Genomic DNA, 21,284 nt, shown 5'->3' with positions numbered 1-21,284 from the left:
CCAAATATATCAGTTTCATTAAGTTTAGTTTTACCCAACAAAGGCTTTTGGCCTGATAAAATTTGCCTGATTTTTAAAAAAAAGGGAACACCCCAGAAGTCATAAAATCTTAGTGAAAACCACATCATCAGATTCAGCGTATCAGAAAACCATACAGGAGAGGTTTCAAGCTCCTTTCTCCAAAATGTAGAATTTTGTATGTTTTCCCAGAAGAAATATTACGAATGCGTGCTATTTCTTTGTTTTTGCTGTTTCATTTTCCAACGGTGATCGTATCGACCCAGTGGTCCAAGAATATCGAGAGAGGGCTCATTCGACCGGTGACCAAAAAGATTGGAGGCCAACTAGGTCCCCTCCAACGCCCTTTTTTCTCAAAATTGGTCATTTAAAATTTGAGATAGCCATTTTTTTTCAGTATAGCTGAAAGGCCGAATAACTATGCCTTTAAAGATAACATAACCCATCACAATCCCTGGGGAAAGGTCTTTTAAGTTATAGTATTTGCCCATTGTTAAAGTTTAGTATTTGTTGTTGGGAAGTATATATACTTTATTTCTGGTTGGGGGATGAATTTTCTGCAGGAAATTTTCCACAGGGAGAATTTTCCATGGGGAGGGACGTTTCCAGGGGGTTAATTTTCAGTGGAAATTTTACACTGGGGGATTTTGCCAGAATTCCTATAAGACATTCTTCTTATGTCTTGCTTTGTCTTTGCTGAATTTCACACGAAGAGATCTTAAGGGTAGTGGTCCGGGGAAGTTTTTCACAAGGATGGAATTGTCTAGAGGATATATCCGTCGATAGGATTTTTTCGTGAAAGTGGTCAGATTCCCTGGCATTATAAAAAAAAAAATTCTATTCGCTACAAGTTTTAACTTTGCTCCTTACATTCAGTTGGAAAATATCTTTGAAGGTCCATATTGGATTTGTGACAAACAACGATTAATATATCCGGTAAGAACACAGAAAAGGCATCACTTTATTCGTAGGTTAGGAATGTGGACGGCTCAATATTTAACAAACACTCAATTAGGGTTTTTTACTACAAAAGAAAATACTCAAAGTGTACTCTGTGACCAGATGCACGTCAAGTGAATCAAATAAAACCGGATGATAAAGCACCATAAGTTTATGAGTAAACAGATTGAAACAGGAGTAAATGTTGGCAAAATGTATGGAAAATACCCGGGGGTATTTTAATATTGTATGAAATAAATAATGTTAGTACTTCTTCCATAATATTTAGAGGGGAGTGGATTGTCGCAAAAACGAATTTATACGTAAACAAGAGCTAAGAGCTCATATGACACTTGTGACGAGGTTGGAACAGCCAAGAGCTCATGTGGCATGAGCTCTAGCAAAATTCTAAGAATCAATAGATTGCTTTAAAAGGAAAATCAGAGGCTTAATGCCGGCCGGGACTTAAAATAAGACCTTTGAGTCACAAGGTCCTTCTAAATATCAAAATTCATTAAGATCCGATCACTCACTCTAAGTTAAAAATACCTTAATTTTTCTAATTTTTCCTCTCCTTTCAGCCCCCCAGAGGGTCGAATCGGGGAAAACAATTTTATCAAGTCAATTTGTGCAGCTACCTGACACGCCTACCAATTTTTATCGTCCTAGCACGTCCAGAAGCACCAAACTCGCCAAAGCACTGAACCCCACCACCTAAATCCCCCAAAGAGAGCGGGTCCGGTCGTTACGTCAATCACGAATCTACGATATTTATAAGCGTTTTCCAAGATTTTCGGTTTCTCCCTCCAACTCCCCCCAATGTCAACAGATCTGGTTATGATTTGATACAAGAAATCTAAGACACGAGTTCCTTCTAAATATCAAATTTCATTAAGATCCGGTCGCCCGTTCTTTAGTTAAAAATACTTCAATTTTTCTAATTTTTCCAAATTAACAACCTCAGCTTCCCCAAAGAGAACGGATCCGTACCAATTATGTCAATCTCGTATCTATAACTTGTGCTTATTCTATACATCAAGTTTCATCCTGATCTCTCCACTCTAAGCGTTTTCCAAGATTTTCGGTTTCTAAGATTTTTGTTTCCCCCCTCCAACTCTCTATGTCCCCAAACCCAATTCAAATTGAAAATGGAGCATTTGAGACATAAGATTCGTCTATATTTCGGGTTTCATTAAGATCCGATCACCCATTCGTAAGATACCTCGATTTTCACGTTTTCCAAGAATTCTGGTTTGCCCCCCCCCCCCCATACTACCTTCAATGTCACCGGATCTGGTCGGGATTTAAAATAAGTTCTAAAGCACAAGATCCTTCTAGATATCAAATTTCATTAAGATCTGATCATCCGTTCGTAAGTTGAAAATACCTGATTTTTTCTAATTTTTCCTAATTACCCCCCCCCCCAAACTCCACCAAAGAGAGCGGATCCGGTCTGGTTATGTCAATCACCTATGTTGGACTTGTGCTTATGCTTTCCACCAAGTTTCATCCTGATCTCTCCGCTTTAAGCGTTTTCCAAGATTTCCGGCCCCCCCCCACCCAATGACACTGGATCCGGTCGGGATTTCAAATAAAAGATCTGAGTTTCGAGGTCCTTCGAAATATGAAATTTCATTAAGATACGATAACTCTTTCGAAAGTCAAAAATACCTCATTTTTACAAATTTTTTAGAATTAACCCTCCCTCTCAACTCCCCCAAAGAGAGCAGATCCGTTCAGGTTATGCCAATCCCGTATCTAGGACTTTTTTTATTCTTCGCATCCAGTTTCATACTGATCTCACCTATTTTTTAAGATTTCCGGTCCCCCCCCCCCAATGACGCTGGGTCCGGTTGAGATTTAAAATAAGAGATCTGAGTTACGAGGTCCTTCTAAATATGAGGTTTCATGAAGATCCGATTACTCCTTCGTAAGTTAAAATACCTTATTTTTCTAATTTTTCAGAATTAACCCTTCCCCCCCGGATTCCCCCAAATAGAGGGGATCCGTTTAAATTATATCAATCATGTATCTAAGACTTCTGCTTGTTTTTCCCACCAAACTTCATCCAGATCCCTCTACTCTAAGCGTTTTCCATTATTTTAGGCTCCCCCCCAAACTCCCCCCCATGTCACCAGATCCGGTCAGGATTTAAAAATAGAGCTTTGAGACAGATATCCTTCTAAATGTCAAATTTCATTGAGATCCGATCACCCGTTCGTAAGTTGAAAATACCTCATGTTTTTTAATTTGTCAGAATTAACCCTCCCCCCCAACTACCCCTAAGATATCGGATCAGTTCCACTTATGTCAATCATGCATCTAGGACTTGTGCTTATTTTTTCCACCAAGTTTCATCCCGATCCCTCCACTCTAAGTGTTTTCCAAGATTTTAGGTTTCCCCCAACCAACCACCCCCCCCCAATGTCACCATATCCGGTTGGGATTTAAAATAAGAGCTTTGAGACACGATAACCTTCCAAAAATCAAATTTTATTAAAATCTGATCAACCATTCGTAAGTTAAAAATACTTCATTTTTTCAACTTTTTTCCAAATTAACCAGCCCCCCCCCCCCCCCCCAAATGGTCAAATCGGAAAACGATTGTAACTTAATCTGGTCCGGTCCCTGATACGCCTGCCAAATTTCATCGTCCTAGCTAACCTGGAAGTGCATAAAGTAGCAAAACTGGGATTGATATACGTTAAACTTAAATTAACATTAAAACTTAAAACGAACAGAAATTACTCCGTATACGAAATGGGTTGTCCCCTCCGCAATCCCTCGCTCTTTACGCTAAAGTTTGACTCTTTGCCACAATTCTGCTTTTTAAAACAATTAAAAACTTTAGCGTAAAGAGCGAGGGATTGCAGAGGGGACAACCCATTTCATATACGGAGTAATTTCTGTTCGTTTTAAGTTTTAATGTCGCTCCTTACTTAAGGTTAAAAAAAACTAGTTTTTTTTTATGTAATCTCTCGAAAGACCCATCCATAGGCCACTTGAGAAATATTTACAGAGATCTTGAACAAGAATACAATTAAGAATTTTTTTTTTTGAAAATTCTTAGTCTTTGGACAGATGTTTGGGTGGTAGAATGACAAACTTGTGTAGCTGTAAAGAGAATTCAAATATTGTATAATAATAATAAATTATTAAGCTGGGTTCGTTTGAGGCTCAAGCATCAGAGACCCCGCCCTTCCACATCTAATACATATTCACACATCACCCACTCCATAATATAGGCCTATGCATAACTCTAAATGGGAAGGACAGCGCCGACCATATTAAAATTACTACTACTACTAACAACTCACCACAGCACCAATCCTCCTGAGGATAACACAGCTACACACGATCCTCCTTCATCTATTCAAAGCCCCCCTCTTTACACCTTCCCAGGAGGTTCCCATTTCCTGAACAAAACACGTTAAGTTACAGGGAAATAAAAAAAAGTTTTTGCAAATGAAAATAAGGAGTAGCATAACCACATAAGACGAACAGAGACTATTCCTTACACGAAATTAATTTCCCCCTTCGCAATGCTAAGTTTTTAATGCTACAGTTTAACTTTGTATTACAATTATTTAAGAATGACTCCTGAAACACAATGGTGATTTAATTAGATAATTAATAAATAAACAAGCGTTTTTTAACTGAAAGTAAGGAACAACATTAAAACTCAAAATGAACAGAAATTCTTTTGTATATGAAAGGGTTACCTCCTCCTCAGCACTTTGCTCTTTACCCTAAAAACTTTACACCCTTTAATTAAAAACTTCGTATTCTAAATAAACGGCCCCTGTGTTTGAGTAACTGTTCTTATAAAATTCAGACGATCAGTCAAACTTTAACTTAAAGAGTAAGGTATTGAGGACGGCATAATTTCTCTTTTATAGACGGCATAATTTCGTTCGTTTTGATTTTTATGTTGCTCCTTACTTTCAGCTGAAAAATATGTATTTTTCAATTAATTTCTGATCGGTTTTCAAATAATACCGTTATATCTGGCTCAATCTCCAAGAAAAAAATCCCCCTTCTAACAGCAAACCCCTCCTTGCTGTAATCCCCCCCCCAGTAAGATTTCTTTCAGACGACTCAGCCTACAAATTTTTCCTTGGCTCGTTTTCATTTGAAAAACTTTAATTTCTAATCGTTTTTTCCGGCTATATATTTGCATATGAGAGGGGAGAGGGTCTAAGTTGAGGGCGCTGCTCAAACATTTTACCCCCCCTCCCTTAAATATGCAACTATGTAGCAGATGTTGTGATATAAACCAAAGGTTACATCAAGGCTATATTTCATTGCGATTAACCTAACTTCACTTCTCGAGTGTGTACTGGCTGATACAAAAGAACCGCTTGTTTTATAAGTTATAAGTTAACGTCTTTTTACCTAAACCAAATTTTTATTTTAATATATACAATGACAGTAATCACTTTCCTCTTTTAAATAGTAAGAAAATTTTGAATTTTGAAGTTTTGTTTTGTTTTTGTTTTTTTTATAGCAGTCAATACTTGGTTATTCTAGTTTTCATGGTCTTTAAATTATCTCCACCGTAACTCGAGCATTTTCCCTACAAAAAATCACCGACAACAAAGTGGCCTTAAAAGCACTAATAGCACTATGAAATACGAAACTAAAATTAAATTAGACCTACGTTGCCTGAGCAACGTGAAGTGTTGCGGCAACCTTCGTCCGGCTTCGCCGAATAAAGTGTTGCGAAAGCAACATATGTGTTGCAAAAGCCTATCGAAGCTTTTAAAACGTTATGTTCAAAGAAGAACGCGATCAGTAATCACATGATCAAAGGCTATTCCTCAGCGTTGAAAAAACAACAATAACAAAAGAATATCGAAAGAAGGGAGCTATCTGTAACGGATAGCTTTTTGGCCCCAGGCAAGAGTTCTGCGGAGCTTTCCAAAATGTAGTGCCATATTCATCAATCTGGCCTGAGGTCTACACTTTCCATAAAAACCGCACAGGTTAGACCCTTACCAGTTTCCAGGAATAAGCCGACATCGGCGGCATAGGAAAACAAAAAACAAAACAAAAACAGGACAAAACCAAAGTGTTGCTCTCGCAACACAATAAAGCAACCAATAGAAAGCACAGGTCAAATTAAACATGTAGTGCTCCCACTTTTGATGTGCCATTTTCACGAAACTAATAGCATAGGCCATATTGTGTTAGTAATCTTGAAATGTCTTTACCATCAACCCACGGGCCACTTCCCAAGGACCGTTTTCAGCAGATAAATAAAAATCAAATAATGCAATATATTGAAGGTTAAAAAATTTATATATTCGATAAAATTATAATTTTTACAATAAATTCATTAGGTAAGTCACAGAAAAAAAGTGAGAGTCGATGCGTATGTTAACGCTGATTCCAACCGGATGTGTTGCAGGGTATGCACAATTTTAGCTGATTTCGAAGGTTTGCTTTTTTTTTGGTCGCCTTCCCGTCGACAGTTGGCTCGCAGGTCCAAAATTCAATTGAATAAAAAAAAATCATCAGAAATTAAAGAGCAACATTAAATGAACAGATATTATTACATATATGATGTGATTGGTCCTCCTCAACACCCCGCTCTTTACGCTAAAGTTTCTAGCACTAAAAAAAATTATTTTCTAATTAAATGAACACTGTGTCAAGAATCGTTCCTAAGGAATTGGGAAAGAATTCAAACATCAGTGTAAAGAGCGAGATGTTGAGGAGGAGCAACCCCTCATATACGTAATAATTTCTATTCGTTTCAAGTTTTAATGTGGCTCATACTTTCAGTTGAAATAACTTAATTTTTTATTTCTGATCGTTTTTTAAGTAATCCCCCGAAATCTGGCAACACCACAGATAAATCCCTCTTCTTCATGAATTTATTCTCTAGACAATTCAATCCTGGTGAATATTTACCCCGGACAATTAGCCTATTCGGTTAGTTTATTCGGTCGAACGAAAAAAGCACTACCACCATCTAGCCTTTGGCGTTTTTTGACAGTTTTTCGAATTTGCAAAAAAATCGTTAGTGTTGACACAAGGTAATCTTGACACAATTTCTGTGTCAAGATTAGAGCCAATTTTCACTCCTACATGTCATCTAATCTCTTGAATAAACCTTAAAAATAAGTTCTCTTAGCCCCGAAGTGTTTAAAAGTCTAACCGTAACAAAGGGAAAAGAAATAGTTAGCTACGCCAAACGACAAAGAAGAGTTCAAAGAACAAATCTTTAGACCCAAAAGTCAGAATACTTTTCAAAAAATTAACTTCTGTTTTAAATTCCACCATGTAACATTACTTTTAATCGATTCCTTTGTTTAAATGAATTTAACTATATTAAAGGAAATTAAATTGACTTGATTCATTAATTGGTAAATTCAATTTATGATTATCCACTAATAGATATAGTACTGAATCAGATTGAACTTACATACAATTATAAGAACACATGGACAGGGTACCAGGCAAAAGTATGATGTTTTTTAGGATATTTTAAGGCCTGGGTCAGTAGGAATAGGGATAGTTGGTATTCAAGCTAAGGAAAAACTTGGTGTAGGAAAATAAAACAGTAATGGCTACATACTGCACCAAGCTTGTCCAGGTCTTAATCTAGCATTAACAAATACAGAATTTGGTCATAAAATAGCCCATAAGTTAACATGGTATTCATAAGATGGTAAGATAGCTAATCTTTACTATGCTATTGTAAACCAAAGACTGGCTGGATCAATAAAAGATGATAGGGCATTGATGGTAAAAGTAAAGGTGACCATTAAGTAGTTTTAGTGCTAATTTAAAGCTTAAATTTTTGAAAGGTAACATACCCCTCGGGAGGCTATAAGGTTGATAAGCTCAAGAATGAAAATTTTAGAGAAGCTTTCCGGGAAGAGTTGAATGCTAAAGAGGAGAGCTTAAAATCAGTAATAAGAAAAGAGTTAAAGAGAGATGGCCAGAAAATTTCGAGAATATGTTTTGAATAGGGGAAAGGTGTGGAGAATGGTGGCTACGAGGTTAGAAATAAGCTACGAAAGATTATGAATATTAAAAAGAGGAAGTGCCTCAGGATATTAGGAAAAGCCTGAACAGAACCCTGTATAAGAAAGGTAATAACAGTAAGTGCGGTAATTGTAGAGGCATTAGCGTGGTTTCTATAGTTGGCAAATTATTTAGCATGATGATACTCTTGAGAGATGCTATTGATAAAGTTTTAAGAGAAGTTTAAGTCCTCAGACACGAAACTTCAGTCTTATAGATTACAAGCATGCGTTCGATTCAGCTGAATGAAGAGAATACACGAAGATATTAATCTTGTACGTTATACCAGACAAATGTGTTACGGTGATTAATGCATGTATGAGAATAACACTGCTGCAATTAAGATAGAAAATGAAGTTTTGGCAATCTGTCATCCTTCATCTGCAAAAGGTGGCCTAGCAATCTCAACCTCTCTCTCATTATAGCCCTAGAAAGCGGGAACGAACTACATTTTTGTGCAATCTTGTGTTTGATATACGGTCAGTTGGTGGGATGTCCAAAACAATTCGCAGGTGATTTCTCTGGGAAACAACTAGCTAATCTTCCTCCGCTTTTCTGAGCGCCCAATGTTCAGAACTATATTTGACCTCTGTCATAATTTTCCAATATTCTAATCCTTGTTTGCGAACTTATTCCTAATCTTCTATATTTTTTTAACTGTGAAAAAACATACCAGGTAACACTGTGTAACACTACCAAGGTAAGTGAACTATATATTTATATTTATAGTGAAAAATATATAGTAAGAACTATATATTTTTATCAGAAGAAAGATTATGGATACGTGCTTATTTTTTTGTTGTTTTTTGGGGGGATAATCAGACCAAAAAATGGGAAAAGGCTCATTTGAACAGAAATTAAAAGTTCTAGCGTCCTTTTTAAGTAACCAAAAGATTGGAGGGTAACTAGACCCTCTCCCAAGCTCATTTTTCCCCAAAATCTCCTGATAAAAATTTTGAAATAGCCATTTGCTTCAGCATACTTAAAAAGGCCCAAAAAAATGCCTCTGAAGACAACATGACCCCCTCCCAGCCCCAGGAGAGAGTTCTTTAACTTATAAAGTTCGCCTTTATCTTTACGTATAGTTTGTTATTAGGAAGTATACGGATTTTTCGGGAGAGAGGGGGGGGATTTGTGCTTTGTGTTCGTTTCTATCAGACAAATTTTCCGTTCAGAGGTAAATTTCCTCGGGTGACCTTTCCAGGGGAAATTTTACACTAAGGTACTTTGACCAAATACCCTTACGAAATTCTTTTTATTTGTCCTATGTTTTCTTTGCCTACTCACTTTAATATGCGAGTATGTTTCAGGGGAAACTTTCAGCATGTTTCAATTACTGGGAAATAATTTGTATGGACGGATGATTTCTGAAGTGATCGTAAAAACGATTAAAACCTTTTTTGCAAATAAAAGAACGCTACGGAGAATTTTTGAACTGACTACACTGAAAAAAATATTACGGAGCGAGAAGGGGAAATTTCAGCAAGAATAGAATTGATCAGAAGGATTTTATTTACTGGGAGAAACTTTCCACGGAGGAGTTTCTCGTGAGGAGAGGATGGTCAGATGGAGGATGAGCCAGATTTATCGGCATTATATGAAAAACAAAGAAAATTAAATAAAAAAAAAATTCAAACTGAAAGTAAGGAGCAATATTAAGACTCAAGAAAACAGATATTATTCTGTATAAGAAGGGGTTGCCCCTCTTCGATGCCTTACTCCTTACACTAAACTTTGGTTTGTCTAATTTATCAAGAACAACTCCTGAACCACGAGGGCTATTGAATTTGAATAAGGAGTTTTTTTAAAGTGCTAAAAACTTTAGCGTGAAGAGCAAGATATTGAGAAGGGGGGCAACCCCTTCATACACGGAATAATTTCTGTTAGTTTCGTTTTTTAATATTGCTCCTTAATTTAAGTTGAAAAAACTTATTTTTTTATTTAATCAAAACACAGAGTCAATTTTCCATTCCATTAAAAGTAAAGATTATATAAGCTAATTTAATTGAAATATAAACGTTTTCTATTACCTAAAAACATATTTTTGTTTCATAGAAGTAAGTGGTTAATACTCATCAACCAAGATGTTTAACAGGAGAAAATGACCTAAAAAATTCAACTAAATTAAACGTTCAGAAAAGGCTACAAGACCCAAAAACAAACTTTTCCTAGCAGAATCAAACAGTTCGTGGCAACAAACTGTAGTAAGGAGCGACCCGGCTCAAAAGTAACCAAATCTCTAAAAAATGAAATTTTGATACCAATAGCTACATCAAAAGAATCGTATTTTAATGCTGATTTTATATATATATAAGTTTCATCAAGTTTAGTCTTACCCATCATAAGTTACGAGCCTGAGAAAATTTGCCTTATTTTAGAAAATAGGGGGAAACACCCCCTAAAAGTCATAGAATAGACTTTTATAACGAAAATCACACCATCAGATTCAGTGTATCAGAGAACCCAATTGTAGAAGTTTCAAGCTCCTATCGACAAAAATGTGGAATTTTGCATTTTTTGCCAGAATGCAAATCACGGATGTGTGTTTATTTGTTTTTTTGTTTTGTTTTTTAGTTTGTTTTTTTTCCAGGGGTGATCGTATCGATCCAGTGGTCCTAGAATGTTGCGAGAGGGTTCATTCTAACGGAAATGAAAAGTACTATGTCCCCTTTTTAAGTGACCAAAAAAATTGGAGGGCACCTAGGCCCCCTCCCACGCTAATTATTTTCCCAAAGTCAATGGATCAAAATTCTGAGATAGCCATTTTATTTAGAGTAGTCGAAAAACCTTACAACTATGTCTTTGGGGACCACTTACTCCCCCACAGTCCCCGTGGGAGGGGCTACAAGTTACAAACTTTGACCAGTGCTTACATATAGTAATGGTTATTGGGATTTTTTGTTTGGGGGGAGGGGTTGAGAAGAGGGGAATATGTTGGGGGATATATTTGGAGAAGAAAATTTCCATGAAGGGAGCGCAGGACTATCTAGCATTATTTAAAAAAAAACACAATGAAAAAATAAATATGAAAAAAAAATTTCAACTGGAAGTAAGGAGCAGTATTAAAGCTTAAAACAAACAGAAATTATTATGCATATGAGGGGTTCACCTCCTCCTAATACTTCGCTCTTTACGCTAAAGTATTTCTAGTAGTTTTAACTATTTATTCTACGGCTTTTGTGATTCAGGGGTCATTCTTAATGAATTGGGACAAAATTTAAGCTTTAGTGTAAAGAGCGAGGTACTGACGAGGGGGTGAACCCCCTCATATATGTAATAAAAACATCAGAATACAAAAGTTCGTTACGTAAGCTAGTTTATAAGTTACGTATATCTTTTACTAACAAAAACATTCGCAAAAAATTAAAAGTTCTAGTTTCCTTTTTAAGTTAAAAAATCGGAGTACAACTAGGCTTCCTCCCCCACTCCTTTTTTTTTCTCAAAATCATTCGATCAAAACTATGAGAAAGCCATTTAGTCAAAAAAATATATAAAAAATGCTAATTTGGTTTTAATTATTCCTCTGAGGAGAGCCAAAATCAAAACATGCATTGATTCAAAACGTTCAGAAATTAAATTAAAAAAACAGGGTTTTTTTACTGAAAGTAAGGAGCGACATTAAAACTTAAAACGAACAGAAATTACTTCGTATATGAAAGGGGCTGCTTCCTCATCAACGTCCTGTTCTTTACGCTAAAGTTTTTTAACTGTTTTAAAAAGTAGAATTGAGAGAAAGAGCCAAACTTAAGCGTTTAGCTTTGTTGAAAAAACTTAAGTTGAAAAACTTTTAACACTAACTTTAACACAGTTGAAAACACTTTAAGTTGAAAAAACTTATTTTTTATTTAATATAGTAAAAACACAGTCAATTTTCCATTCCATTAAAAGTAAAGATTATATAAGCTAATTTTATTGAAATATAAACATTTTCTATTACCTAAAAATATATTTTGTTTCATAGTAGTACGTGGTTAATACTCATTCACCAAGATGTTTACCAGGAGAAAATGACCTAAAAATTAAACTAAATTAAACGTTCAGAAAAGGCTACAAGACCCAAAAACAAACTTTTCCATGCAGAATCTCTTAAAATACAAAGACATACCTTGCTTGTTCACATCTGTTGTTTTTATGACAAAGGCAAATCAAGAGTACCTTCCACTGGTCGTTCCATAACCTACAGATACTTCAGGTTACCCGTTGCCGCTACCTTTGGGTCCTGAAATAATGAAAGAGGTAATTTTGATGGTTAGTCTTTAAGATAGTACAGCTAAATTTATTTTACTCCATACTAAAATGATTGGAGAATGAATTTTCCTTTGGGTTGTGTTTTCCACAGTAAACAACAAAATATTTCCCATCGTTGCTATGTTCCAGGGAAATATTCCAAATTACAGCAGAATAAATTCTATTTGAAAAAAAATTATGTCAAATATTGCATGCCATTAAAGTTATCATTTTAAATCATATCGTTTCAGGATTGCGAAAGCAGCGAAATGCAATAAGAGTAGCCTAATCAATCTGTTTGATGTAAATGCACAGACATTGTTACAATCAAAAACGAATGTTACTTGTAGACGTTCCTAGACGTTTTGATATGCATACAAGTCCTTACTGTGCTTTAGTAAATCTGGCAATAAACCTCACAACACACAAAAAAGCTGATGTTAAATTAGAAACTAAGAATAAAAATGTGACCAAGCTATAAAATGTCCAAGATGTGCTGATTCCCATGTATCTACAAAAGACACACCCTGCCAAAACCTCTTAAAACTAGAGGAAGACCCTTGGGTGGACTTGAATGCCTAGTTAAACAATCCTTACCCCTCACTCCTGTATTGTACCACTTGTACCGCTGATAATTTTTTGGCTCTTCTCTAACAAAATTTGCAACTGTGTGCTCCTCTCTCAGCAGTCTGATCAAAAATACTGAAAGTCAAGGATACAATTGGGTTCTAATGGGCAACTTCAACTGTGATTTATGCAAAGAATCACGTCCCGAAAGTCATGAACCCCAAAGAACTGGGCAATCTGCGACCAATTTCTCTAACTCCATTATTATCAAATATTCATGAAACTTTTTTTAACAAATGGCAACTACAAGGATTCAGCGAAATAACAGACACCCGACAATACGGCTTACAACAGGGGTGTAGTACAAGCCACTACCTTGTAAAAATTTTTGAAACAATGGTAGCCCACCTTTAAAATAATGAGGCAATTGTTGAGCTTCTACAAGCAGATGTCAGGAAGGCTTTTGATACCTCTAGTCATGAGGAGATATTAAAATGCAAGGAAGGTTTTCACCCTTTTTTATGGCTACATGGCACAAAGATCGCACAAAGTTCGCTACAGAAGCAGAGCGAAATCCTAGACCTACAGGAAAAGGTAACAAGACTGGAGCAAGATTTTTCAGCAAAAAAACTCACCATAAATAGAACAAATCAGAAATAATGAGGATTTCATTTTTAAAGCATAGAATACCAGATTTACCTGATACTAGTAGTTCAGAAAACGAGAATTCTGGGTGTCATTTTTAACAATAGATTGACATGGGACGACCATAAAAATCATTTAATTTCCCAAATTATCCCTCTACAAAGGTCTTTGGCAAAATTATGCCGGTTTAATCTAAGCAAAGATGCAATGCGTACTTACTACAAAACTCACATGAGACCAATTGTAGAATATGCCTGCCCATTCTGGCACGCTGGTCTCACAAAAGATCAACCTAACAAACTTGAGGGAATAAAAAAGCGTGCATTGCAAGTGATTTTGGGGGATAGACTGCTACCTTATGAAGAATGTTTTGTTCTGTCAGGTCTAACAACGCTTGAAACAAGGAGGCACGAACTTCTAATGGGCTTCGGATATGGCTTTCTCTCATCACAGAAGCATCACGATATCCTACCACCAAACAAAACAAGCACAACACCCGGCACCACAACAAGCTACAGCCATACAACCCTGGAGCAACACAGCAATGCAGGAAATCATTCTGACAATATTTCAACACTCATTTTAATTTATAGTTTTATATATTTTGCGATTATTTATTTTGATATTCCTCAATAAGTTATTTGTCATCGTCATAAGTCAAGCCACACTGAACTTATTTTAGAGTCCTTACTTGCTGGTTTTTGCATTGCCCTAAAAGTTGCTAGACATGCATACAATCATAATAGTGGAACTCATTGTCTTCCTTGGATGTACATGTGGATGAGCATGATTACAACCATCTCCCAATATCCTGAAGTGTCTCCATTTCTTTCTCAATATCACAGTTGCCCATAATTGGCAGCCCGCTTGATAAGAAATGGTGTTATAAAAGTCAATGGAGGAAAATTGACTTTCCATTGTACATTTCTACCCTTGCTGCTCTCCTCTCAAATATTCAAATCCCATTCAGCTTGCTGTGCACTAGTGTTTATTTAGCAAAGGCTCACTCCCTGTTAAGCACACATTACCTTCAAATTGTTGCCTGTTTGAAACAAGCAGAAGCTGCTGCTGTCACTTGTGTCCAAGTTTATTTAAAAACTTGTAGTCCCATTTGAAATATGTCCCCAAATTCAAAGGCATTAAAAATAGAGTGAAGTTAGGACTTCATATCTGGATTGCCTTTGGCTGCTTAAATGTTGGCCATGGTTTTAATATTAAAAAGAAGACCAAAGAAGAATTCAAGCAGTATCTGCATAGTGTATGGTATAATGGCCCGTAATTTCCCAAAACTGCTTCTCAACTGAGACAAGTGATCAATTCCTGTAAGCTGGAACCCTAAGCTTCTGGCGATGCTATTCCTGTGGATTCTTGGATTAAGCACTATTCTAGTATTTTCACATTTATTAACTATGCTATACACTCTTGTTTCTTGTATCTCCTTAGTGATTTAGTTCCCTTGAAGCTGAAACAGAATCATATAATCCTAGTCTCCTGGGAACAAGTGCTTAAAAGTATTAAACAAATTAAATCACAACCTAATGATCATAATGGTATTGCTGTCTCCCACCTCCAAACAGAGTAGCAAGATTTAGTGTTCCGCCTGCAGCTGCTTTTCCAAATGTGCTTGGCATCTTCTCTGGTGCCTAACTCCTTTCTAAGCAGTGCAGGAACCTTAGTGCTAAATCACAAAAAGGATCCTTTAAGTTGTGATTCCTATAGACCCATAATGTTAGCAAATAATTTTAGTATGTTTTGTTACCTTTTGTAACAGAAATTATGGATAACAGTCAAAATCAGTTTAGATTTAGATGGCATATTGGTCGCCAGCAGCCCACAATGTTTTAACTTCTGTCTTTTAAAAGGCTTAAGCCAGTGGCTTTGAGGTCCATGTTTGTGCCCTGGACCTGTCTAAAGCTTTTGACAGTGATTTTCATGCTCAAGTTATGTTTCCCCTTGTCAGTTCTGGAGTCAATATTCCTCAACTTTCTTCCAGTTGTATGCTTATTGCTTGTTTTTTTGTTATTAGCTTTTGTGCTTACCTTGCACCGCCAGTAATGCTTTTCTTGCTGTCTATGTGTGTCATTTTTTATTGCAGGTGAATGCACCATACATCTGAAGCCAGGCGCTGTGCCAACTGTACATCCAGTGAGACGCAAACCATTTGCCCTTCATGACAAGCTGGAAAGTGAGTTAGAACAGCTGGAAAAAACAGGGAATTATACAAAAGGCCACAACTCCAATGGGGTGGGTAAACTCGATTGTCACTGTTGAAAAACAAAACGGTTCTCTGTGTTTGTGTTTAGATCCAAGGATCTAAATAACGCTATACAACGACCCTATTACCCCATGCCAACTTTTGAAGATGTAGCTGCACAGCTCCATGGTCACAACAGATTCACCAAACTAGATACAAAGTCTGGATATTGGATTCTCAAACTATCAGATGAATTATCAATATTGACAACTTTTAATACACCATTTGGAAGGTATTGATACATGAGGATGCCATTTGGCATTGTCTGTGCTCAGTACATCTTCCAACAGAAAATGGAGGAAATATTCAGCAATCTAGAGGGACTAGGTGTGATTGTGGATGACACAATAGTATCTGGTAAGGATGACAAGCATGATAGGAACCTTATATATGTGCTGGAGAGGGCCAGAAGGGAAGGGGTAAAATTCAACCCTGAAAAATGTATATTCAGTGCTCCAACTATCCCTTATTTTTGCCACATCATCACAGCTGAATATATAAAACCTGATCCAAGGAAATTTCAAGCTATAAAGGACATGCTATATCCAACAAGCAAGGAAGAGCTCATGATGTTCTTAGGATTGGTCAATTTTCTATCCTATTATGCTCCAAATCTCTCCGCCTTAAACCACTCATTCAGAGTTAGGAAAGCAGGCTACATTCCAGTGGACAGATGTTCACAAATCAGAGATGGAAAAGATCAAGGTTTCTATTTGTCATAACCTAGAAGCATTTGATGCTCAAAGCAAAGAAGTAGAATTAAAAACAGATTCATCAAAGCACGGCCTTGGGGTAGAACTCCTAACTCATGGAAAGATAGTAGCATTTGCCACAAAAGCATTGAATGAGATGAAACAGTGCTACTCTCAGGCACCATCAAGGTTGCAAAGGATGATTTATCAGATACAGGCCTATGATTTGGAGGTTTACAATATTATAGGCAAAGACATCCTGGTAGCTGATGCCCTGTCAAGTCTGCACCCATCTGAAGAAAATGACGAATTTCAAAATGAGATAGAATTTCATGTAAACTCATTTGTTAAACATATTCTGGTCAGCAATACAAAAATGGAGCAAATCTGCAAGATTCAGTAATGCAAACCCTCACCAAGGCTATCCAGGAAGGGTGGCCTGCTGTCAGGAAGTCTTGTCCAAGATCCATTATTCTGTACTAGAATTTCAGAGAAGAGCTAGCAGTTGTCAATGGCATCATATTGAAGGCTGACCAAATTGTCATTGCTCCAACCATCCAGCCAAACATTCTACAGCACCTGCATGTACCCCACATGGGAATGGAAAAAACCAAATGGAAAGCACAAACTGTAATGAATTCTGGTCAGACAATGTAATAAAACTGAAAATCTAATAAAACTGAAATTCTGGCCTGGAATGAACCAGAAAATAGAAAGGTTTAAAAAGCTGTGAATCTTGTGGGGAATACAGACCAAGCAATACCAAAGAGACAATGTTATCCCCCCACTATCTCAAGGCTCATGGGAAATCATTGGTATTGACCTCTATCAGTTGGAGGGAAGAAATTACCTTATTACTAGCAATTACTATAGCCATTTCTCAAACAGATTGACAAGCTGAACTGCAAAACCTCATTGGTAATCATCACCAAACTCAAGTCCCATTTTGCCAGATATGGCATACCTTTGAAGATCTGGTCAAACAATGGACCACAGTTCTCATCCAGTGAGTTCATTACATTTCTACAACTGTATGACATACAGCTCTGTACATCAAGCCCAAATTTCCCAAAGTCAAATGGACACAGAAAAGGCAGTAGACATGGCAAAAAGAATCATACAGAAGACAGTTGACTCCAAGGCAGATCCATATCTTGGTCTCCTAGAGTACATGAGTACTCCTATCAGTGGATCTTCATCACCAGCACAACAGCTCATGAGCAGGACTCCAAGGTCAATTCTACCAACCATTCAGCTGCATCTCAAGATAATACCAAGAAAAGACATCATCAGGGTTCATGAAAGAAATCAGTATAGGAAAAAAACTCACTATAACCAGCATGCAGGAGACTTACCTGAGAAAAGCCCAAACAAACAGTTTGGATGAAACTGTCAATAGAAGAAAAACAGTTGAAGAAGGGGACAGTTCTGTCAACGCCTGAGCCTAGATCTTACTTTGTACAAGCTGAAAACAAAAGTACTGAAAGAAGAAATTGTGTACATTTAAAACCCAGATTCAGTACTCCAACAGAAACCAAATCAACATTCCACACAAACCAGTAGTAGTCCCGGATGAGAACCAGCTTATTGCACCAGATCCATTACTTGAGGATACAGAGTCCCCTAAAAAGCCATATGCTACCAGGCCACCCATTACTACCCCAATAAGGTTTAGAGTTGACAAAACTAGTGATGTTGCAGCCACACTGTTTGCAACTCTGAATCCAGCTCCAGTGAACAATAACAAGAATACCAATACAAGCAGGGCTCTACTTGGTCCATGCCTGTTAAGATATGGAAGGCCCATAAAACCAAGACAAACTTTTGATCTGTGAATCACAAAATGATGTGTGAGAGACATAATTATGGTTTATGTTATTACAATATTTCAGAAGAATTTTGCTATTTTTGTTGTTTATGCAAAGGAAGATGCTGTATGCTTAGTGCTTGTTTTTTTGTTATTGCCTTTTGTGCTGCCTGTAAAGCTTTACTTGCTGTTTATGTGTGTCATGTTTTATTGCAGGTTGGTTGGCTTCTAAATAAACTGAATTAATCAAACCTTCTCATTGAATACAACTGTTTGGGTACTTCAGTTTTGGTATAGGAATTCCCATGTATTGTTAAAGTTTCACTCTATTTTTTATGAGAATATTCCAATCCATTCTGGAGTGTGTCAAGATGGTGTTCCTTCACCACATCTTTTCAGTATTTGTATACACATTATGCTACCCAGAATTATACACTCTTTTTCTTTTAATTTTGGAAATTTCGCCTATATTGCATTTGCAGATGATATATTTTGTTTAAGCTGTTCTAGATCTAGGCTCTTGAATTCTGTTTCATCTATTTCAAAGTATTTCCAAAGTCTGCCATTGAATATTGATATTTGTGAATACCTAGTCTTTAATGCAAGGTCTATGCTAATTTGTCTTCCATGTTCTAACTTCTCTGTCTGTTGTGTCTCTGAATTGCAGTGGTTAGGCATTCATATTTTTTTGAATCTATTAGCTTTTAGGACCAATATTGTATGGGATGTTAAAAAAAAACTTAAAGTAGGTTATGGTAAAATAGTGGCTAATTGTTGTCATTATTCTCAAAAATTGCTTGCATTACTATATAGTAGCTTTTGTAATCATTCAATACTTTTCCTGTCTGGTATTTCACCTATACTGAAAATAAAAGAATTGGGCTAAATTGTGTATATCATATTTCTGCCATTGTAAGTTTTGGCTTTATTTACCCCAGTCTTGTAGGAACAAGAAAACAATTTGGTATTTTGGGACTTGTAATTATTACTTCTTTGCAGAAGTTAGGCTCAAAATTTAAAGTGGATTATGTTGATTCTCTTGGCCCATTCCACTATTTAGTTTGTTTATTTATTTGTTAGTTTTCACTTTGTAATTGTGTTGATTTTTTAGAGATTCATTTTTTAGTTAAGTTATGGTTGTGTTGTATATTTTTTATCTCTCATATAGTTGTGTTATTTTTCTTTCATTATCTTTTATTTACTCTACTCATCTTGTATTTTAGTGGGTTAAACATAAATTATAACTGAAAATTAAGGTTAAATTTTTGTTGTCAAAATGTCAATTAGTTAAGTAGGCTAGTTAAAATTTTAATAGCTTAAGTAGCTTGTTAAGTAAGCAAATTTCTAAGACTTAGAAATCAGAAGATGGTTAACATGGAGGCTTGGCAATACCATCCAAGTGTTTATTTTTGGCCATGGTTTCATTATTGAAAGGTTCATTTTCCTAATCAAACATCTTACAAAGATATCAAAAGTAGATAAACTAGAAAATTATCTCTTTTTTTTTTAGAAAACCACCCCTTAAATGGAGAAAAATTCTACCAAAATGAAAAATAGCCTATTTGTGCATTAAATTTTTTATACTTTCATTTTATTTCATATTGGTTAATAATCTACCAAAAGAACCAAAGTTTTCATATATATTTAGGCTACAATTTGGGCTGTAGCCTGTATTTAACCATTAGGGTAGGAGGATGAATTCCATTTGAAATTTCAATGAATGTAAAACTTGAATTTAAGATCAAATTTCAATTAGGTGTAGGCTATAGACTTAGGCTAGCTATGATTAAAACAGAAAGATTTAGCAAAGATTGAAACAGAAAAAAGAAGACAAAAGTTGGTAAAATTCTAGTTATTTGACTTCTTGCTATCTTAGAAAGGGTTTAGGTTAGGAAAATGAAACTTTCAGGGATGGGTCTACAGGAAAAAGTATGTCCAAGGAAGGTATTTTAAGGTACCCACCTCCACTCCTTCTCCCTCTAGAGGGCCCTGAAATTTGTCTACATGACAGGTCTATACTTATTGAAATTTTGACAAAACAACATTTTACCTTAATTTTCAGTTACTAGTTGCTTTTTCTCTGCCTTTAGTTCTGAAAATGTAATTCCTGTTATTTGAGTAGAATTTTGAGCTATATCAATGTGTTTTTTCAAAATTTAGGAAATGTATTTGCATATCTTTAAATCCTTATAAAATGGAATTGAGCAAAGTTATGAAGCTGAAAACAATTTTGTTGTATTTCAATTAAGCAGAAGATCTATTTTGCAAGGTTTCAACATACGTATTTCTAAAGGTCATCAAAGGTCAGGGCCCTCTAGAGGGAAAAGGAGTGGAGGTAGTTGCTTCAAAATACCTTCCCAGGACATACTTTAGTCTGAAGATTTATCCCTGAAAGTTTCATTTTCCTAACCTAAACCCTTTCTGATATAGCAAGAAGTCAATTAACTAGAATTTTACCCAAAAGTTTTTTCTTCAAAATTCAGGTAACCTAGGCTAGGCATCATTCTGACATGTGGCCTATTTAATCTTTGAAACGCAGGATATAATAAAAGTTTTGATTCTGTAGATTAAAAATACCTTCCCGGGCACATTCTTGGCCTTAAATTCATTCACCTAATTTCTAAGCCAGCAAGGAACCTTTAAACTAGAGTTCTACCAGATAGACCTAGTCTACTTTATTAACTAATTAACATCTATTAATTTATGCTAGCCTAGAACTTAATCAAGAAATACGTTTTATTAGGAACATTATAGTCTGCCCATAGAAAATGAAAAACGGGCTTTTAGACCTACTTTTCATATTGAAACTCGATAACAGTACAGACGAGGCGTTTATTAGCCTAGGATAAAAAGCCAACTACATTATCTTCCTTTCTTTCTGAAAACATTATAAAGTTAATTCTATATAGGTGGCATCAAAAATCAGAAAATTAAGAGCCAACTTCACACTTAATTTTCAGGTCTATTAGTCAAGCATCACTCGAAGGAGCTCCATTCGGTGTGTGCTTAACTAAGTCCCTTTCCATCCAATATATTTAACTCAACTTCTATGTATCACAATCTCCGTGCAACACAACCCATTTTAAAACTAAATCCTGCT

The 21,284-nt window shown here is 36.0% G+C and overlaps 1 protein-coding gene across 5 annotated transcripts in view; it reads right to left on the bottom strand.

Moving 5' to 3' along the window:
• Positions 1-21,058, bottom strand: part of LOC136027919 (uncharacterized) — a 40,381-nt gene extending 19,323 nt beyond the window's left edge. For 2 of the 5 annotated variants that reach the window (XR_010617697.1, XM_065705354.1), the window contains exons 1-2: positions 20,978-21,058; positions 12,098-12,211 (exon numbers count right to left, since the gene is read on the bottom strand). Coding sequence is in view for 1 of the 5 variants with exons in the window: in XM_065705353.1 (XP_065561425.1) it covers positions 15,471-15,514 (44 nt within the window). In the remaining 4 variants the exon portion in view is untranslated. Of the gene's footprint in view, positions 1-12,097; positions 12,212-15,470; positions 15,631-20,977 lie in introns of all 5 variants that reach the window. The other 3 variants (XM_065705355.1, XM_065705353.1, XM_065705356.1) reach the window with 3 other exon arrangements.
• Positions 21,059-21,284: the final 226 nt, after the last annotated feature.

The sequence above is a fragment of the Artemia franciscana genome, chromosome 6 (assembly GCF_032884065.1).
Source record: "Artemia franciscana chromosome 6, ASM3288406v1, whole genome shotgun sequence".
In the NCBI taxonomy this organism is placed as follows: Eukaryota; Metazoa; Arthropoda; class Branchiopoda; order Anostraca; family Artemiidae; genus Artemia; species Artemia franciscana.
This window is presented reverse-complemented; position numbering and strand designations above follow the sequence as displayed.